This window comes from Phoca vitulina, unplaced genomic scaffold, assembly GCF_004348235.1.
Source record: "Phoca vitulina isolate PV1807 unplaced genomic scaffold, GSC_HSeal_1.0 scaffold55, whole genome shotgun sequence".
In the NCBI taxonomy this organism is placed as follows: Eukaryota; Metazoa; Chordata; class Mammalia; order Carnivora; family Phocidae; genus Phoca; species Phoca vitulina.
In genome coordinates, this window is record NW_022589758.1 from 5047121 (window position 1) to 5069725 (window position 22605).

Below are 22605 nucleotides of genomic sequence, written 5' to 3' on the forward strand. Positions count from 1 at the left end.
TTCTATTTCCTCATGAAAGGTTTTTTGAAACCACATATGGGGGCATGGAGCAACAAGCAAGCACAAAATGGTAGATTGTCCTGAGGGCAAATGCTAATTTTGGTGTAACACTCAATCCTAAGACTAAACCATGGGATAATAGAAAGATGGATAAGCTGGATCTGAGACTTCTGCATTAAGCCTGGGCCCTCAAAGTGGCTATGGTAGGCCTGCGTTTGTAGTGCCCTCTGAGTCTTGGCAAACAAATGCAAATCCATGTTCAAGGGATGCATCCCTAATTTTGGCCACTAATATATCCAGAGATTAAGATCAACCACGAGCTCATAACCAAAGATCATGAAACACACAAGGAGACAAGCTACCATGAGTAAGAGTCAACAGAAACAACAAACTACAGATTTAGTTCCCTAAAGACATCAGATATTAGAATTATCAAATACAAATACAAACAACCAAGAAATGTTTAAAGAAATAAAAGATGGAATTGCAGACATGCATTTGAAAATGATTTGATGAACCAAATAGCTATAAAAATATACTTGTTTAAAAAAACATAGTGGATGGGTTAAACAGAAGATTAGACATTGCTTAAGAAAGAATTAGAAAGATTAAGAGTTATGGACAGTAAAATAAAGTCTAACATACATCTACTCAGAGTCCCAGGAGGAGAGACTATAAGAGAGGATATATTTGACATGATTATGGCTGAGACTTTTCCAGAACTGATGAGCAACTCACATTCACAGGTAGAGAGGCACAGTGTTTCTCAAACAGGATAAAAAAATTAAATCCACACCTATACACACTTGTGGAGAAACTACAGAGCACCAACAGCAAATAAAAATATCTTAAAAGCAGAGAGAAATACACGTTGCTACAAAGAGAAAACAACTGGACTGTTACCAGACTTCTCAACAGTTGCAATAGAAGCCAGTAGACAGTAGAATCATATATACAAAACGTTGAAAATAAAATTTAGAAAAAGATATAACATGAAAATACTAACAAAACCAAAGTTGTAACAGCTCTATTAATATTAGACAAAGTAGACTTCAAGGAAATATACATTACTAAATAAAAAGGGACACTTTATAATGATAAAGTATTCAGTTTGCCAATTGAATCCATTCTAAATGTGTACGTACTTCTTAATATAGCCTCAAAAATATGTTTAAAAAAATTAACAGAACAAATAAAAGTAGAAAAATATACCATCATATTGGGAGATTTTAATACTCCTTTAACTAAAAGAATTAACTGACAAAAAGATTAGCGGACTTTCCCTAAAAGACGTATATAGAACCCTGCACCCAACATTGCAGAATACACATTTTAGTCAAGCACAAATGGAACACTTACAAAAATTGATTATAAACTGGAACAGAAAGCAAATCTCAACAAATTTTGTATAAGAAACATACAGAATAAATTTTCTGTCATAGTAAGTTGACAGAAGGTAGCCAGAAAATTACCTGGGGCTTAGAAATGAGAAATACACTTCTAAATAACCCTTAGATCAAAGGAGAAATAACAGTGGAAATTAGAATTCTGCAACTGAATGAAAATGAAAATGCAACATATTGAAACTTATAAGATGCAAGTTAGAGAAGCACTGAACATGCATATATTTTAATATTTTAAAAGATGAAACTATGGGGGCGCCTGGGTGGCTCAGTCGTTAAACGTCTGCCTTCGGCTCAGGTCAGGGTCCTGGGATCGAGCCCCGCATCAGGCTCCCTTCTCAGCAGGAAGCCTGCTTCTCCCTCTCCCACTCCCCCTGCTTGTGTTCCCTCTCTCGCTGTCTCTCTCTGTCAAATAAATAAATAAAATCGTTAAACAAATAAAAGATAAAAAAAGTAAAAGGCGATACTATGATCAACAAAGTAAAAAAATAAAGATTCTTTAAGAAACTGATAAAGTTGATAAAACATTGGTAAGGAGACAGAGAAATAACCAATGCCAGAATTGAAAGGAGAGATGTTACTACAGATTTTACAGATATTAAGAAGTTCATAAGATGTATTATAGAAACTCTTATGCTAATAATGAACACTTTAGATTAACTGGGCAAATTCCTACACACACCCACACACTCTCTCTTACCAAAACTGACGCAAAAAGAAATAGAAAATCTAAACAATCCTATAACTGTTGAAGAAAATGGATCTGAAATTTTGAAACTTGCCCCAAAGAAAGCTTAGTTCAGATAGCTTCATTAGCCATTATAATACACATTTAAGAATAAAACCAGTATTACACAAACTCTTCCAGAGAATGTAAATAGAAGGAATATTTCCAAGATTATTTTAGGCGGTCAGCATAACCTTGATACCAAAACCTAACAAAAACTTTATGGAAAAGGAAAATTAACGGCTAATCTCACTCATAAATTTAGATGAAAAAAATCCTAAATGAAATATTAGCAAAAGGTTAATATATCACAACCAAGTTTGGTTTATTCTAGAAATGTTAGGAATTCTAGGTTGTTTTAACATTCAGAAATCGATCAGTGTAATTCACTGCTTTAACAAAATTAAAGAAGTCATGATTCTCTCAAAATAAGAAAAACTTGTTGGATGTGTTTTACCTTGGTGTCATGGCTTTAGAAAACACTTAGAAAACTAAAAATAGAAGCAAATTTCCTTAGTCTCATAAAGGGTATCTAACGAAGCCTATAGAAAAAAGCACACTTGACAGAGTAATGTTGAAACCCTTTCTTCTAAGATTGGGAATGAGAGAAAGAGGCTGAATAATTCCCATCCCCCAATATGTCTACATCCTAATCCCCAGAATCTCTGAATGTTACCTTATATGGCTAAAGGGATTTTGCAGATGTGATTAAAATAATGATCTTGACCTAGGGAGACAGTCTTGCATTATCTAGGTGGAACTGATATAATCACAATGGTCCTTATAAGAGGGATGTAGGAGGAGTCAGAGTCAGAGGAGAAGGTGATGTGCTGGTGGAAGCAAATATTGAAATGATACACCCTGAAAACGGAGGAAGGTGCCTCAAGTCAAGGAATATAGGCAGCCTTTAGAATTTGAAAAGGGAAAGAAAATGGATCCTCCCATCAGAGTTTCCTAAAGGAACCAGCCCTGCTGACACTTTGACTTGGCCCAGCAAACAGATTTTGGGCTTCTAATCTCCAGAACTTTAAGAGAATAAATTTGTGTTATTTTAAGCCACTAAGTCTGTGGTAATTTGTTACAGCAGCAGTAGGAAACGAATACAGATAGCTACTCTCAAGATTGTTCAACATTGTACTAGGGATGCTAGCTACTGCAATAAGGCAAGTTAAATAAGATGATAAGAATTAGAAAGGAAGAAATAAAATGTTACTATGTGTAGACAATATAATTGAGTATACAGAAAACCTAAACAAAGACCCAGAAAAACTCTTAGAATTAATAAGTGAATTTAACAAGTTGTAGAACACAAGGTCAATACACAGAAATTGATTGCATTTCCATATATTAGTATATTGGTTAGAGTCTGTTGAGCCAGAAACCACAGCAATAATTTGAACAGAGAAATTTAATATAAAGAATTATTAACTAGTAAAAGGTGATTAATTACTAAAATGGCTAAAAGAGAACTCTAAAGAATATAGGAATAGAAATTATAGAGAGCAGCTACTCTCTCTATGGCTGAGAAAGTGTACCCAAGGAAGGAACAAACTTGGAAGAGTCCCCTACAGTCACCAAGGCTAAGATTCAGATCTCATTGGAGAGGGAGTGACTATGGCCCACTAGATGGGGTGGAAGTTCACTGAGGTGTCTCATGTCAAAGCTGGTCTATAGCTGGTGGACCAGGACTGAAGAGGATGGAGCTACCCACTGGGGTGCCAGCAAAACCCTCTTTGGGCTGTGTACCACTGAGTCTCCAACACACTCCTGGCAAGGAAGCTATTCTCTGTGGTGTCAGTGAAATTGACTAGATAGTGGGTGCCAATGCATTTCCCACACACCTCTGGCAACCATGCTGTGCTGTAAAAGCAAGAAGGAAAGCATACCAGAAGTATTTCTTCTGCCAAGTCTTAGAGCATTCTTCCTGTACCCTCTACTGACATTATACCAGCTGCCAAAAGAGAAATATTTACAGGGTTCAGTTCCAGTATCACAAAACAGGGCAAAGAAGGGTAGATTTGGAGCTGAGTGGGAATAAACTGATAACTGACATAGCTAGGACTTAACTTTTAGATAATGAAAATCTTAAAAGATACCATTCACAGCAGATAAGCAAGGACTGAGGAAGGAACCTAATGATTGATGTATGAGATTTCTAAAATATTATTAAGAGAAATTAAAAAGGACTGAAATAAATGGGTGGATATTACTGTGTGCAAAGGCTGAAGTTGTCAAGATATAAATTCTCTTCAAATTGAGCTATAGGTTCAATGCACCAAAAGGGCATGTACAGAAACGTTCTTAGCAGCACTGTTTGTAATAGCCCCAAACTGGGGATAACCCTAATGTCCACCAACAGGAGAATGGATATATAAATTGTGTGTATTCACACCATGGAATACTATACACCAATGACAATGAAGATGCTAAAACTGAATGGAACAACATGGCTGACTCTCATGAACTTAGTGTTACCAAAAGAAGTCAGACTCCCCCCAGAATATATACTTCATGATTCCATTTACATGTAGATCAAAAAAGACAAAAGGTTAATTATAGTGTTGGAAATCAAGATAGCAGCTCTCCTTAGTAAAGTGGGAGGTGGTAGTAATTGTGAGAGGCCACAAGGGGGCCTTTTGAATATTGGCAATGTTCTATTTCTTCTTTTTTTTTTTTTAACTTTGAGTTTTTATTTAAGTTCCAGTTAACATACAATGTAATATTAGTTTCAGGTGTACAATATAGTGATTCAACACTTTTACACATCACCCGGTCCTCATCACCTGTTTAACCCCATCCCCCCACCCATCTCCCCTCTGGTAACCATCAGTGTGTTCTCTACAGTTAAGAGTCTATTTCTTAGTTTGCCTCTCTCTTTTTTTTCCCCTTTGCTCATTTGTTTCTTAAATTTCACATGAATGAAATCATATGGTATTTGGCAATGTTCTATTTCTTGTCCTTGGTGGTGGCTACATAGGAACTCCCTTTGTGAAAATTCGCTGAGCTCTGGATTTGTTTTGTGAACTTTTCTGTATGTATTGAACTTTATTTTTAAAAAAAGAATTATGGCCAACAGACACATGAAAAGATGCTCATCATCATTTACCATCAGGAAAATGCAAATCAAAACCACAATGAGCTATCACCTCACACCTCTCAGAATAGCTAAAATCAATAACACAAGAAACAACAGGTGTTGGCGAGGATGTGGAGAAAAAGGAACCCTTGAGCACTGTTGGTGGGAATGCAAACTGGTGCGGCCACTGTGGAAAACAGTATGGAGGGTCCTCAAAAAAGTTAAAAATAGAAATACCTTTTAAACCAGCAATCACACTACTGGGTATTTACCCAAAGAATACAAGAACACTAATTCAAAGGGATACACGCACCCCTATGTTTATAGAAGCATTATTTACAACAGCCAAGATACGGAAGCAATGCAGGTGTCCATCGATTGATGAATGGATAAAGAATAGTGGTATATATACACAATGGAATATTACTCAGCCATAAAAAATAATGAAATCTTGCCATTTGCAATGGCATGGATGGAGCTAGAGAGTATTATGCTGAGTGAAATAAGTCAGAGAAAGACAAATACCATATGATTTCACTCATGTGAAATTTAAGAAACAAAACAAACAAAAGGATAAAATAAGAGAGAGAGAGACAAATCAAGAAACAGACTCTTAACTCTAGAGAACAAACTGCTGGTTACCAGAGGGGAGGGGCTGGGGGGGGGATAGGGGAAACAGGTGATGGGGATTAAGGAGGGCACTGGTCCTAATGAGCACCGGGTGATGTATAGAAGTGTGGAATTACTATATTATATACCAGAGCTGTGGTACCTGTTGGGACAAGTCACCAAGGAGAGCAGGAGGCACCCAGGCCTCAAAACCCCAGGCTGCTCCCTGGCCCTGCCAAGTAGGTTGCATTTCTTTACCAAATTATCAACCAGTGATATGGGCTTTGTTGTTGTTGTTAGGAAAACTTTCTATGGGCCAGTGGGCTTTTTCCATGGAGAACGTTTTGGGGCTGAACTTACCATGGAGATCCCTGAGTTCTCGTCTGGTAACCACAGACAACAATGGAAATATTAACTACATGTCCAGCTTCCAGGATATCCACATTCAGAAACCTGTGAAAGAGGCAAGTGAAATGGAGCCCCAGCTAAAACCTGGCTGGAGCGATGGGGCACCTGGGTGGCTTAGTCAGTTAAGCATCAGACTCTTGGTTTCAGCTCAGGTCATGATCTCATGGATCCTGGAATTGAGCCCCACATCGAGCTCCAAGTTCAGTGCGGAGTCTGCTTAGGATTCTCTCTCTCCCTCTGCCCCTCCCCACCCCTCACACATGTGCTCTCTCTCTTTAAAAAAATAAAAAATAAAAAACAAACAAACAAAACCCTGGCTGGAGCAAAACACCCTTCAGACGACCTATAAAAGGAACTCAGTCCTTTGAAAAGTTGGGGACGGGGTGCCTGGGTGGCTCAGGGTCCTGGGATCGAGCCCCGCATCGGGCTCCCTGCTCAGCGGGAGTCTTTTTCTCCCTCTGCTCCTCACCCTGCTTTCGTGCTCTCTGTCTCTCTCTCTGACAAATAAATAAAATCTTAAAAAAACAAAAAAAAGAAAAAAGAAAAGTTGGGGAGTGAGAATCACCTAATGGATGGGTGTGGCAGTCTTGGGAAAGGCCTAAGGGGGCTCTCCCAGGTACATCGTGATCTGTTCAGGAAATTTGTGCCTTCTAAGGATAGGCAACATGGAAAAAGAAGGAAAAGCTTCTGCAAGCAAATCCACGTCAAATATGTGATTCTTCTCTGACATGCTGTCCAGCAAAAGGACAGATATGACGTCCATTCTTTCATTCAACTCCCCCCTTAAAATACTCAACAGAGTCCCTATTAAACTGTGGGGCAATAAACTTGCTGACGTGACATTTTATGCCTTAAAGACTTGTAAACTTTAGAATCTCTTATTAAAATGGGAATACCCCAGGGAGAATTATTAGACCCCACTCCCCATACTTATTAGTCAACAACCCTTTGGCAATTAGTTATAACCCTGAGCTGAAAGGGAGCTCATGGGAACTAAGAATGGGGTGATTGTTTGCAGGGGAGATGAGAAGGTAAGAGCAGAGAGAAGAAAACTAAAGTGCAGGTGAGAGAGTAAAATACCCACATGAAGGAGGCTTTTGGCTTCACCTAAGAGGCAGTTTACCATGATGACCAAACCCATAGGCCTTGGCTTCAGGCTGCTGAGAGTCAGATCTCATTTACCAGCTATGTGAACCCTGGGAAACTTACTTTACCTCTCTGTTTTCTAATCTGTAAAATGGACATAATAATAATTCTGTTCCTTGGGGCTCTTGTTGAGGACACAGTGAAATGACCCATGGAAAACTCTCAGTGCAGAGCCTGCACTTGGGTGTTCTCAGTAAATGTTGGCTATTGTTCATCGCTTCCTGATTGGCGTGGGCCCTGTCCCCTGACATACACAAGCTGCACTTGCTTCCACATACAAGAGCATGGTCTTGTCTTCGATTAAAGGGGTTGGTCCTCCAAGGAAGGCCTGCCTTCTCAAATTTCTATCTAAATCACATCCTTTGAACCGCTGATAATGTTTTGTGTTTGTTACATTTACTAAAATTGGCCTGTGTTATTAAGTCTATGTGTTTTAACATTTAGAACATCTTTATTTTAGGCTCAGTCTACTCTAATTGAAACTCTGTACAGATACCGCTCTGACCTGCAAATCATCTTCAATGTCATTGACTCTGATCACTCAGGTAAATGAGCGTTGATTAGCTCAGTAGCAGTAGAAAGCAAAGGCTAATCTGTTTCTCAGAAAGCAGAACTCTGTTTTCATCTGTTGCGTTCTTCGCCCAAACTTGATTTAACTTGGGGGTAGGGGGGCGGGAATAAACTCATGTTTAATATTATTATTATTTTAGTTTGTCCAAAAACTGTATTCAAGACCTTACAGTTCCTATAGGCCTCTGTATCTATTAGACAAGAATAGCTCCTTTTATAAGTCACCACACAGATGAAAAGATAATTTCCTGGCCATTTAAACATAGTGGTTACTCCAGGCAATAAAAATCATTCCTGGACTTCTGATTCTGCTTTTGGGACTCAGGGCCACGAGAATTCATTTCTGCTTGGCTTTGAGGCACGATTACTTATTTTCAAACTCTAAAAAAAATTCGTTGGATAATCCCCAACTGCAGAGATCACTGAATACCAAAAGGTCAATAATCAAAATATGAAAGTAAATCATTGCCTATAAAACATGGCAGAGCCATTGTTTACAATCCTCTTATTGAGGGCCAGGGTATCTTCTCCCTCTGCTTTGATGTCCCTTTCCCTTAGATTTGAGATCTTATAATTTCTATACCACGTAGAGTCCCACAGTCTACAATCTACCCTCATCCCTTTGGTGTATACTCATTCCAGGTTTGGAATAATCTCAGGATCACTTGGTACTTGAATGTGACATATTGTGTCTTATATTAACAGTCTGACTTTTCTGTTTCCTTCAGTGTCTCGATGGTCGGGGCATGTGAGTGAGCTTCTCATTAGGACTATTCAATCAGTATAACTTCACCCCTCCATTAGGTGGGTCTTAAAACCAACACTCATACATTCTTCTATATTCCTTTAGGCCTGATTTCCATGGAAGAATTTCGTGCCATGTGGAAACTCTTCAATAGTCACTACAGCATTCATATTGATGATTTTCAAATTGATGAGCTCGCTGAAAGAATGGACTTAAACAAGGATGGAAGCATTGACTTTAATGAGTTTCTAAAGGCTTTCTATGTAGTGCATAAATTGGATAAGTTGAACAAATCAGATGGCAACCCTCCTTAACAAGAATAGAGCTTTCCCTCCTGTAAACTCTTGGGCCCAAATCACTGATGCCATCTTTCCAGAACCCTTGTAATTCATAATCAGTAGTAGAGAAAAGTAGACCCCCATTCATACCATGAGCAGATGTATAATGTGGGTTTCTGAAGTCCCCATGAAGCGGTAATTGGTAAAACTAGATTAAATGTCAGCTGATAGGATTTGGCTCCAGTGTTAGGACTCACACATTGCCAGGTAGAAACTAGGTTTGAGCCTAGTGTTGGCCTCTTGGACCAGGAGACCAGAGCAGTTTGGAAACATGTTGAAAGGAACCCACAGAGCACCAGAGAAAAGTGCAACATGTGTGAGTGACTGAGGGATGGGAGGAGGAATACCAAACTATTAATGGAATAAAATATGTCCATCTTTAAACTGAATCTTCTTTGGAGACTGTAAACCAGTGATTCTCAATCGTGGAGGAACCACACTTGAGGGATGGGGGCCATATCAGATTCTTGGTGGAAGCTGTGGGAGAGTATTGTTTGAAAAAGCCTATTTTTTCCTGTCTGTTGGAGATACAAAGTGAACACAATTCAGATTGAACCCTAGAGTTAATATCGTTTGACACCTTCATTGGTGAGATGGGGCCTTGATTATGCATACACTGTGCAATTTAGTCCGCTATTCCGATTGCATATCAAACATAATAGATTTCTCTTTAAAGGCGAGTATGTGTTTCATTTTTTTTCTAATTTTGAGAACCTTAAGATCTATCAATATGCCAGGTTAGATATCCACAACCCTACTTGGTACACACACCAGGAATAATGGATAAAATATAACAAATATCGTTTTTAAATGCATAGCTGAGCTGGCAAGAAAGTAATAGAAACCCCTAGTGGGCAAGAAAAAAAAGAGCATAATTAAAACTGTAGCAATACTAACGTCAGACAGGATATAGACTTTGAGGCAAAAAATATCATTAGGGATAAAAGGGGTCATTACTGAATGCTAAGAGGAACGATTCACCAAGAGGATAGAGGAATTATAAACGTATATGCATCTAATAACAGCTTTAAAATTTATAATGCAAAAATGGACATAACTAACTAGGAAAAATTGATAGAGGGAGATTTTTAATATACCTATGTCAGGAATTGACCATGTATATAAAAAAATAGTGTATAGACTTTTGGACAACCCAGTTAATCCACCTAATTGCAATTGTGGATGTGTGTGTAGTTTTAGAGAATACACATTGTTTTCAAGCACACATGGAACATTTGTAAGAGTTGACCATGTATTAGACTACAACACATATCTCAAATACCAAGCAACCAAAAACAAAGATACTACATTCTCTGATCATAATGCAATTAAATTAGAAACAACATAAGATAACCATATTAATGAGTGAAAAGGAATATAACTGTAGCTCTACCAGAAATTGCTAAAAATAGTTCACGAGAATACTGTGAGTAACCATTTTTAAAAATAGGCGAATGGAGTGTTTCTTAGAGAAAAATGTGATTTACTAAGACTGACTCAAGAACAAAAGGAGGGTCTGAAGAGACACAACCATTAAAGAATGTGATGGCTTCGCAACGTGTCAGTTTGGCTAGACGAACTGCATTTCTCAGAATTCCTGTTTTTGTATGTTTCTGGTTAATGTGGGTGGCCAGGGAGATTCTTGAGTGATTGGGAAGGCAAAGGGAAGTAGCGGCCAGAGTGTAGCTCGCACACACTGTTGCTGAGCTGCTGAGTCACTTTGTTGAGGTCAAGTGGCCCGAAATTGCTCTAAGTTCCACTGGATCCTCCGTCAGCTTCTTTGATTCCTGGGCCAGGCATGTGTGTTTAGTTCCGTTGACGAAGGGGCCTGGCTTCTGCAGGTGACCTCATCACTAACGCCCGAGGCGGTAAGAAGGAACTCAGTCTGCAGTCCGTTCTTGCGGGAGGCCAGCTTGTACTCGCTGGGTCGAGCCGGCTTTTCATCTTCCCCTCCTGACTACCTGCCCTGTGGATTCCGAGCTCCAACACCAGGTATGGCGTCTTCCTGAGGCTGCTTAACCAGCTCCCACATTTGCATAAGCCCCTTCTACTGGTTTTATGTATATATAGAACCCCAACTGATACAGAATTTCATACTGAGAGTGGTTCCAAAAGAACAGAATCTTTTTTTTTGAGAGAGCAAGAGCGAGAGCACAAGCAGGGGGAGTGGCAGGCAGAGGGAGAAGCAGGCTCCCCACTGAGCAAGGAGCCCGATGTGGGGCTCGATCCCAGAGCCCCGGGGTCGTGACCTGAGCCAAAGGCAGCTGCTCAACCAACTGAGCCACCCAGGTGCCCCGAAATAACAAAATCTTGATGAATGCTCTGAATGTGTACAACCTGATGTATATAGAGCTTCTGCCCCATTATCTCGCGTGAAAATCCACTGATAATACCAGGATAGTGGTTTTAAGAAATGTCCAATCCCTGGCGGTCGAGGATGAGTCTTTTTGTTGCTTCCTGAGTATCATTTGGTTATCTATTCTTGGGTTTTTTTCTGGAACTCTCATTTTCTTCCTTGGGCTTCTAATCTCTGGAATTAAATGCCTTTGTTGGAAATTTTACCTAAAAATGTACTTAGATTTTACTGAAGATTGTTATTGAATGTTGTGAAACTTCTGCTTGAAACACGAGTTCTCCTTAGCCACATTTCAATTTTATAAAGTATATATGTACAATATAGAGAGTTGTGAAATCTCACTTTTAATTTGTATTTCTTTATTACAAATGAGATGGAACATCTTTTTGTTTGTTGGCCAGTCTGTTTTAAGAAAATGTTGTTCTTTTGCTCATTTTTCTAATAGCTACATGTCTTTTTTTTTTTATTGATTTCTAGGAACTTTAAAACTCTCCTTGATACTAATCCTTTGTTTATCTGGGGAGCACATTATTTTCTCCCCGTCTGTGACTTTATTTTTCCCTTTTTTTCTGACATAAATATATTTTTAAGGTTTTATTTTAATTCCAGTTAGTTAACATACAGTGTTATCTTCATTTCAGGTGGACAATATAGTGATTCCGGTTTTTTTTAAGTTTCCTGCTGACATAGATTTTTAAGCAGAAGTCTTTTTTTGTTTAGTTATTTCATAATTCTAAACTTAACTGCGATCCAGCTAGACTTGGAGAGGAATAGGAAAATATGGAACCCATAGAGCTGCAGCGAGAGCTCAAAGATTGTAGGATATTTTGAGCAGATGGGGGTGAAGGGGTGCCCTCCTGAGCTGCAGAAGGAACAGTCTGGTAGTTAAGATAAAATGCAAGTCAAATTTATGAGATTCGTCCACAGTCGGCAATAGTGATCTTCTTGCTGGTCTTGCCATTCCCGGACCCAGAGCGCTCCATGGCATCCACAATATTCCTGCCCTCGCTCACCTTGCCAAAGACCAAATGCTTGCCATCTGACCACTCAGGCTTTGGCAGTGGAGGTGAAAAACTGGGAACCATTTGTGTGGGGGCCAGCATTTGCCCTGGACAAGATGCCAGGACCCGTGTGCTTCAGGAAGAAATTCTCATCAAATCTCTCCCCATAGATGGACTAGGCGCCAGTGCCATGATGGCGTGTGACGTCACCACCCTGGCACAGAAATTGCGGAATAATCCTGTGAAAGCAGGAACCTTTATCCTTTCTCCCCAGTGGTCAGAGCACGGAAGTCCTCTGCTGTCACTGAACTTTGCCAACAGCTCATGGGAGCCGCGGGCCAAGGGCTCACGGTCCACAGCGATATGGAAGAGCGGGGGGGGGGGGGGGGGTTGGCGATGGTTGGGTGGTGCAAGAAGAGGCTCCAGGGCGGCGTCTGCGGGGCCGAGCAGAAGTTTTAAATATCCATTTACCTAGCCTGTCAGTCTTCTCCATTATAATTTGGGCTTTCTGCATCTTGTCTAAAAAACAAATATTCTTCCCAACCCTGGAAATACAAAGATACAGTGGTTGCTTATAATTTGCGGGTTCTGTATTTGCGAATTCACCTACTCACTGAAATTTGTAACCCCAAGTCGATATTTATGGTGGCCGTGTGCAAGGTAGTGAAATTTGGGGTCAAAGGTGTACCGGCTGAGGTCAAACAAGGCAACGCTCTGCCTTCGGGTTCAGTTCTCCTACTGTAAACAAGCGTCCTTTGCATGGTGTATTTATTTTATTTTATTTTATTTTTTAAAGATTTTATTTATTTGAGAGAGAGAGTGAGAGAGAGAGAGAGCACAAGAGGGGGGAGCGGGAGAGGGAGAAGCAGACTCCCTGCTGAGCAGGTAGCCGATGTGGGACTCGATTCCGGGACTCCGGGATCATGACCTGAGCCGAAGGCAGTCGCTTAACCAACTGAGCCACCCAGGCGCCCCTGCATGGTGTATTTAGTGCCCCCCCCTTTTTTTGTATTTTTGTGCTTTGTGTTGGTGATTTCACTGTTTAAAATGATCCTCAAACCTAGTGCTGAAGGGCTTTCTAGTGTTGTTCCTAAGTGCAAGAAGGCCCTGGGGTGGGATGGGGGAGTAGGAAGGGGGAGTGAGATGGTGGGGGTGGGGGGGGAAATGGTCGCGCGAAAACAGGTGTGTTAGGTAAGCTTCCTTCAGGCTGAGGTGGAGCGCTGCTGGCCCGAGTTCAGTGTTAATAAATCAGCTCTATGTATGAAGTGAGGTGTCTTTGAACAGAAACACATAAAAGGAGGTCAATTGTTGATGAATTGACGAAAATCTTGTGACCAGAGGCTTGCAGGGCCCAAGCCCTGTCTTCCCCGGGAGCAGAACTTCAGTATTCACAAAACTGTACATTTTAGGATTTCTGTGAAATCTGTTGGATTTTGCTGGGAACTGCCTTAAATTTATAGATTAACCTGGAGAGAATTGACATCTTTACTATATCGAGTCTGCCTATCCATAAACATGGTGTATTTTTTTCCAATTAGTTTAGTCTTCTCTAATGTCTTTTAATAAAGAATTTTTCATTATCATTACAATCTTCTCAAAAAGATTTATTCTAAGATACATGATGGGCTTTCTCCTATTTTATCTTTTTCAATCCTGCTGGCTCTTTTGTTCGTAGGGTTTAGTTCTTTTAGGATTTGTTTTCTTCCTTTCTAGTTTTCATTTTATATGTATTTCTTTGATAATCTCTTTCTGGCTATCTCTCTGTGTTTAGCGTTCCTGGGGGTATAATTCTATATGCAGACTCTTGATCGGGTTGGATCGTTCCCTCATGGGCTCTGCCGTTTTTTATTGTGAACTCCTCCTTAGCAGGGCTTGTGGGTTTTTTTCCTGGGTAAAATCCCATAATATTTGGGGGTGTGGGCGCAATTCTTCAGAGAAGTTTTTTGTTTGCTTCTGCCTTGGGCCATGGTAGTATCACTGCTTGAGGAATAATTCTGTTACTTTTGAGTCTGGAGTTTCTGAACTATGTGGGTAGAGTAAAAGCAATGTGAATTGTGGTCCTGTGGTTTTGAATTCTCAGAGAGCTTTTCTTTTTTTCCCACCCAAAGCCCTGTGTCCTGTGGTCTCTCTTGTTTTTAAATCTTTTCATAAATAAAAGAATCCTTTAAGGGTCTTGGCTTTATGCAAAGTACTCAGTTCCAATTCCCTACCTCCCAAAGCTTCATTTATTACCCCTGTGTGGGAATGAACACCAAACCCCTGGGTTCTGGAGACAAATACCCTCCCCCATTAGCGCAAGCACTCACCCCTGGGCTTTCTCACCTCCCTCTTTGTTTCCAGCACCTGGGGATTTGCTTTTATTATTTGTGAGCTTAGCTGCACATTTAAAATAATTATGTTACATTTTACCCAGTACTTCTAGGTGATTATGGTAAAAGGATTGTCAAGTTGTTGAAGTCCACCATATTGCTAAAAGCCAATAAATAGATTTTTTTGGTATCTACTACTATTTGTTAATAATCTTGAGACTTCATATTTTTCTTGGGCAGTGATTGATGTTCACAATATGCCATGGTGCTGGAATTATGCAATACTGTCATTTAGTGAGTCTCAGTTGTTAAACTTCGGTACAACTTCTCTCTAATCTTCCTTTTTAATGTTTTAAAAATCTCTTTTACACAAATGGGATATTTTTTATACATTTTTTAAAGAAACAAGGGCCCCTTTTTTTCCTTCATAACATAATCATGGCCTTCATCATCCTTTTTCCCTCACCTAGGGAAGCCGTGTGAACCCACTATATGGCCTTCCATATTTTTATCTGTCCCATATGAACCGATGCAGACCTATATCTGTCCTCGTGCAAGCATGTATTTACATACACAGTAATCCATAAGGTGGTTTTATTATTGCATACTGTATAAAAATGAGATTCTATTCTACATGTTTTTCTGAGTTCTGCTTTTCTCAACCAATAATACCTAGTTGAAATCCCTACAAGTTATAATGCATCTAATTCTTTTTCTTTTTTGAATGCACACATCATGAGGGTACTGCTTGGTGAATCTCCACAATCAATACACCCATGTAACCACCCAGATCGAGAAACAGAACATGACCAGTGTCCCAGAATCCCCCTCATGCCTCCTTCCATGTTTCTCCCCCATCTCCCATCCAAGAGTAACTATCACTGTGATTTGTAACCATGTAGATATTTTTTAGCCTGCTTTGTATACATGGAATCATTCAGTACCTACTCTTTTGTGCGACATTGTATTTATGACATCAACAGGGCTGTTGTATGTAGTTGTAATTTGTTAATTCTGGTTATTCTCTAATCCCCTGTTGTGTGAATATATTAGAATTTATTTTAAGGTTTTATTTATTTATTTGACAGAGAGAGACAGCGAGAGTGGGAACACAAGCAGGGGGAGTGGGAGAGGGAGAAGCAGGCTTCCCGCCGAGCAGCGAGCCCGATGCGGGGCTCGATCCCAGGACCCCGAGATCATGACCTGAGCCGAAGGCAGACGCTTAACGACTGAGCCACCCAGGCGCCCCTATACCAGAATTTATTTATCCACTCTACTACTGAGAGACTTTGGGGTAATTATGGACCGTGCTACCATGAACATTTTTGTTCACTAATTTTTCTTTTTAATGGCCATATGATAATTCAGTGCTATGGAGGACCATCCTTGATTCAGCCAGCCTGCTTTTAATAGGCGTTTACTTTGTTTCCAGCTCTCGACCCCTAAGGCAAAGCTGCAATAAATATTGAATGTATGTCCCTACATAGGTGTACTAATCCATCCCTACTAATGGGACAGACTGCCAGAACCAGGGACAAATTGCTGCTTAGTATAGTAATTGTCTTTTAAAATTAAGAGCTGAGCTGTTGTTGTGTTGTCTTCCTAAAATTCTGTGGCAATGCCATTTCCATCAGTAATGTATGAAAATTCCCTTCTTCCTCATCTCGACTAGCATTAGATGTTATAGTTCTGTTTTGTGACTCTGGGTACAAAATGATCTCATAAGTTCTTTAATTTATATTCTCTCCTAGAGAATGTGTGCATCTTTTCATGTGTTTGGACATGCTGTTCTGTGGGTTGTATATTTGTATTTTTTGCTCATTTTTTCTTTTGAGCTCTTCATCTTATCAGTTGGTAAGGTATTTTCATATAATATAGAAATTAACCCTTTGTCATTTATGTTAGAAATTTTTTTTTTTTTTTAAGATTTTTTGTTTATTTATTTGACAGAGAGAGACACAGCAAGAGAGGGAACACAGCAGGGGGAGTGGGAGAGGGAAAAGCAGCTTCCTGCCGAGCACGGAGCCCGATGCAGGGCTCGATCCCACGACCCTGGGATCATGACCTGAGCCGAAGGCAGATGCTTAACAACTGAGCCACCCAGGCGCCCCTATGGTAGAAATTTTTGTCCACATCTCGTCTGTTGACTTTGTTATGTTACCTTTGCCTTACAAAAGGTCTTATATTGGGGCGCCTGGGTGGCTCGGTCGGTTAAGCGTCTGCCTTCGGCTCAGGTCATGATTCTGGGGTCCTGGGATAGAGCCCCATGTCAGGCTCTCTGCTCAGTGGGAAGCCTGCTTCTCCCTCTCCCACTCCCCCTGCTTGTGTTCCCTCTCTTGCTGTCTCTCTCAAACAAATAAATAAAATCTTTAAAAAAAAATAAAAAATATAAAAAAAAGGTCTTATATTTCATGTAGTAAATATATCCATATTTGCTTTTTTACTTTCATAATATGTATTTTTTAATTTTTAATTTTTTTGAGTATAGTTGACACAATGTTACATTAGTTTTGGTTGTACAATGTAGTGATTCAACAAAGTGTAGCTACCGTCTGCCCTGATACATCCCTGTTACAATAGCATTGACTGTGTGCCTTATGCTGTGTCTTTTATTCCCCTGACTCATTCCGTAACTGGAAGACTGTATCTCCCACTCCCCTTCACCCATTTTACTCAACACGGTCCTCCCTCCCCTCAGGCAACCATCAGCTTGTTCTCTGTATTTATAGGTTTGATTCTGCTTTTTGTTTATTTGTCTTTGTTTTTTTTTTTTAAGATTCCACTTACGAGTGAAGTCATATGATATTGGTCTTCATCTGACTTATTTCTCTTAGCATAACACCCTCTAGGTCCATCCATGTTGTCTCATGACCTCATCCTCTTTTATGGCTGCATAATATGCCATTGGATGTATGTGTATACACACACATCCCACATCTTCCTTATCCATTTATCAGTGGACACTTAGGTTGCTTCCATATCTTGACTATCGTAAATAAAGCTGCAGTAAACATAGGGGTGCATCTTTTTGAAGTAGTGTTTTTGTTTTCTTTGGGTAAATACCCAGTAGTGGAATTCTGGGATCATATGGTAGTTCTATTTTTAATTTTTCAAGGAGTCTCCATTACTGTTTTCCATAGTGGCTGTACCAATTTACATTCCCACCAGCAGTGTATGAGGGTTCCTTTTTCTCCACATCCTCGCCAATACTTGTTACCTGTGTTTTTGACATTCTGACAGGTGTGTGGTGATCTCTCATTGAGGTTTTGATGTATACATTTCCCTGATGATGAGTGATGTTGAGCATCTTTTCATGTGTCTGTTGGCCATCTGTATGTCTTCTTTAAAAGTCTATTCAGGTCTTCTGCCCATTTTTAAATTGGATTTTTTTTTTTTTAGTATTGAGTTGTACAAGGTCTTTATATTTTTTGGATATTAACTCCTTATCAGATATGTCATTTGTAAATATATTCTCTCATTCAGGAGGTTGTCTTTTTGTTTTGTTGATGGTTTCCTTCACCGTGTAAAGGTTTTTATTTTGATGTAGTCCTAATAGTTTATTTTTGCTTTGTTTCCCTTGCCCCAGGAGACATACCTAGAAAAATGTTGCTGTGGCTGATGTCAGAGAAGTTACTGCCTGTGCTCTCCTCTAGGATTTTTATGGTTTCAGGTCTCATATTTAGGTCTTTAATCCATTTGGGGTTTATTTTTATGTATGGTATTAAAAAGTGGTCCAGTTTTGGGGCACCTGGGTGGCTCAGTCGGTTAAGCATCTGCATTTGACTCAGGTCATGATTCCAGGGTTCTGGGATCGAGCCCTGCATCAGGCTCCGTGTCTCAAATGAGTAAATAAAACCTCTTTAAGAAAAAAAAAGTGGTCCGTTTGATTCTTTTACATGTAGCTGTCCAGTTTTCCCAACACCATTTGTTGAAGAGACTGTCTTTTCCCCATGTATATTCTTGCCTCCTTTGTCAGATTGACAAAGGATTGGACATATAATTGTAGGTTTATTTCTGGGCTCTCTATTCTGTTCCATTGATCTCTGTGTCTTGTTCTCTGCTGGTATCACGCCATTTTGCTTACTAAGCTTTGTAGTATATCTTGAAACCTGGAATTGTGACACCTCCAGCTTTTTTCTTCTTTCTCAAGATTGCTTTGTCTACTTGGGGTCTTCTGCAGTTCCGTGCAAATTTTAGTATTATTTGTTCTAGTTTTGTGAAAAATACTGTTGGCATTTTGATCAAGATTGCATTGACTCTGCAGATTAGGTCATATGGATATTTTAACAATAGTAATTCTTCCAATCCATGAGCATGGAATATCTTTCCGTTTGTGTCATCTCAAATTTAATTCATTAGTTTTTCCATTCCATTCCATTGTGTCATCTCAAATTTAATTCATTTATAGTTTTTGGAGTACAGGTCTTTTACCTCTTTGGTTACATTTATTCCTAGGTATCTTATTCCTTTTGGTGCAATTGTAAATTTCTCAATTTCTTTCTGCCATTTTATTATTGGTGTATAGAAATGCTACCAATTTGGGGGTATTAATTTTGTATCCAGTAACTTTATTGAATTATCTAGTAGTTTTTTGGTGGTATATAAGATTGACTATGTATAGTATCATGGTATCTGCAAATAATGACATTTTAACTTCTTTACCAATATGGATTCCTCTTCTTTTTCTTGTCTGATTGCTGTGGCTAGGACTTCTAGTACTATGTTGGATAAAAGTGGTGAGAGTAGACATTCTTGTCTTGTTCCTGATCTTCGAGGAAAAACTCCCAGTGTTTTACAATTGAGTATGATGTTAGGTGTGGGTTTTTCAGATATGGCCTTTATTAATGTTGAGGTATATTCCCTCTAACACCACTTTGTTGAGAGGTTGTTTTTTTGTTTTTTGTTTTTATCATGAGTAAATGTTGAGTTTTGTCAGATGCTTTTTCTGCATCTATTGAGATGATCATATGATTTTTATCCTTCATTTTGTTGATGTGGTGTATCACGTTGATTTGCAAATACTGAACCATCTGTGAATCCCTGGAATAAATTTCAGTTGTGGCGAATTATCTTTTTAATGTATTGTTTTATGTGGTTTGCTAATATTCTGTTGAGGATTTTTGCATCTATGTTCATCAGGAATATTGGCCTGTAGTTTTTTTTCTTCTTCTATTCTTTTTTTTTTTTTCTTTGGTCTTTGGTTTTGGTATCAGGGTAATGCTGCTTTGCAGAATGTATTTGGAAGCTTTTCCTTCCTCTTCTATTTTTTAGAATAGTTTGAGGAGAATAGGTATTAGCTCTTCTTTAAATGTTTGGTCAAATTCACTTGTGAATTTATCTGGTCCTGGATTTTTATTTTTTGGTAGTTTTTTGATTACCAACTCATTTTTGTTACTTATAATCTGTTTAGATTTTCTATTTCCTCCTCGTTCAGTTTTAGAAGATTGTATGTTTCTAGGAATTTATCCATTTCTTTTAGATTGTCTAATTCATTAGCCTATAAGTTTCATAGTATTCTCTAATTCTTTGTATTTTTGTAATGTCAATTATTTCTTCTCTCTTGTTTCTGATTTTATTTATTTGGGTCCTTTCTCGCTTTTCTTGATGAATGTGGGTAAGGCTTTATCAGTTTCATCTTTTCCAAAAACCAGCTTTTGCCTTCATTGACTTTTTTTTTCTTTCTTTTTTTTTTAAGTCTCTGTCATTTATTTCTGCTCTGATCTGTATTATTTCCTTTCTTCTACTCACCTTGGGCTTTGTTATTCTTTTTCTAGTTCCTTTAGGCATAAGATTAGATTATTATTATTATTATTTTTTAAGAGAGAGCAAGCAGTGGGGAGGGATAGAGGAGAGGGAGAGAGAGAATCTTAAGCAGGCTCCATGCCCAGTGCAGAGCCCAATGCAGAGCTCGATCTCACAACCCTGAGATCATGACCTGAGTCAAAATCAAGAATCAGACACTTAACTGACTGAGCCACCCAGGTGCCCCTGTAATGCCCTTCTTTTTCTCTTGTTACAGTGTTTGTTTTAAAGTCTATTTTGTCTGATATAAAGCTACCCCAGCTTTTATTTTCACTTCCATTTGCATGGTAAATGTTTTTCCCTGCCTTCATTTTCAGTCTGTATGTGTCTTTAGATCTGAGGTGAGTTTCTTGTAGGCAGCATATAGATGTGTTTTTGTTTTGTTTTTATCCACTCCAGCACCCTATGTCTTTTGATTGAATCATTTAGGCCATTTACATTTAGTGTAATTATTCATCAGTATGTCCTTCTTGCTTTTTGTTATTTGTTTTCTGGTTGCTTTTGTATTTCTTCTATGTTCTTTTGCTCTCTTTTTTGTGATTGATGAGTTTCTATAGTGTTTGGCTTTCTTTCTGTTTATTTTTTGTGGTTCCTATATAATGTCCTAAGTAAATGGTCTATATTTATTGTCATTTAATTTCAAATACATTCTAAAAAAAAAAACAAAAACCAGAAAAAACTTTTCCCCTTCTTTTCCTGTTTACTCCCTCCTCTGTGTTTTGTGTATATGTTGTCATATTTTACATCTTTTAATTCATAATTTTCTTATGTCTAATTATGGACATTTCTTTTCCACTTAAAGAAGTCCCTTTAACATTTCTTGTAAAGCTGGTTTATTAGTGATTAACTCCTTTATCTTTTGTTTGGGGGAGTTCTATCTCTTCAAATCTGAATGATCACTTTGCAAGGTAGGGTATGCTTAGTTGCAGGTGTTTTTCCTTTCAGCACTTTGAATATATCATGCCACTTTCTTCTGTCTTGCCAAGTTTCTGCTGATAAATCAGCTGATAGCTTTATGGGGTTTTCACTTGAAGATAACTTTTCGTTTCTCTCTTGCTGCTTTCAAAATTCTTTATCTTTAAACTTTGACATTTTAATTATTATGTGTAGTGATGTGGACCTTGTTGGGTTCTTCTTGTTTGGAACTCTGGTGCTTTTTGGACTTGGGTGTCCATTTCCTTTCCTAGGTTAGAGAAGTTTTCAGCTATTTCTTCAAATAAGTTTCCTAACCCCTTCTCCCTCTTTGTCTTCTGGAACCCCTATAATGCAAGTGTTGGTTTGCTTGATGTCCAAGAGATCCCTTAACCTATCCTCATTTTTAAAAATTTTTTTCTCTTTTTGCTGCTCAACTTGGGTACTTTCCATTACCCTGTCTTCCAGATCACTGATACATTCTTCTGCATCTGCTAATGTACTGTTAATTCTCTCTAGTGTTTTTTATTTTATTTCAATTATTGTATTCTTCAACTCTGGTTTTTTTATGTATCTTCTATCTCTTTATTGAAGGTCTCACTGAATTTTTCCACTCATCTCTTTGGCCCAGTGAATATTTTTATGATCATTAAATTCTTTATCAGGCATATTGCTTATCTCTGTTTCATTTAGTTGTTTTTCTGAAGTTTTTCTTCTTGTTTGTTCTTTTTTTTTTTTTTAAGATTTTATTTATTTGACAGAGAGAGAGGGAGAGAGAGCACAAGCAGGGGGAGTGGCAGGTAGAGGGAGAGGGAGAAGCAGACTCCCTGCTGAGCAGGGAGCCTGATGTGGGGCTTGATCCCAGGACTCCAGGATCATGACCTGAGCTGAAGGCAAATGCTTAACTAACTGAGCCACTGAGGCACCGCTCTTGTTCTTTCTTCTGGAGCATATTTCTGTCTCCCTATTTTGCTTGACTTCCTGTGTTTGTTTCTGTGGATTAGGCAGAATGGCTACTTCTCCTAAAGTTGAAGGAATGGCCTTGTGCTTGGTCGTTCCCTGTACCAACTGTGTGTGCTAGCGACTTTTGCTGGCTGGCTGGAGCTGTGGCTGGCATGGAATAGGGGTCCTGCGGCTTTCTGTGTAGCAGGTGCCCTGTCAGGACAGCTGAAACTGAAGTGGATGCATGCCAAGGTGTCCCGG

The 22605-nt window shown here is 38.9% G+C and overlaps 1 protein-coding gene and 1 pseudogene across 2 annotated transcripts in view; one reads left to right on the top strand and one right to left on the bottom strand.

The window, feature by feature from the left end:
- PPEF1 (protein phosphatase with EF-hand domain 1) overlaps positions 1-10855 on the top strand; it is a 96464-nt gene extending 85609 nt beyond the window's left edge. The window contains exons 14-16 of one of the 2 annotated variants that reach the window (XM_032389601.1): positions 6116-6279; positions 7830-7914; positions 8790-10855. In XM_032389601.1, the coding sequence (XP_032245492.1) occupies positions 6116-6279; positions 7830-7914; positions 8790-8998 (458 nt within the window). In that variant the 3' untranslated portion in view covers positions 8999-10855. Of the gene's footprint in view, positions 1-6115; positions 6280-7829; positions 7915-8667 lie in introns of both variants that reach the window. The other variant, XM_032389602.1, reaches the window with a different exon arrangement.
- Positions 10856-12046: 1191 nt separating this feature from the next.
- Positions 12047-12893, bottom strand: LOC116622857 (annotated as a pseudogene).
- Positions 12894-22605: the final 9712 nt, after the last annotated feature.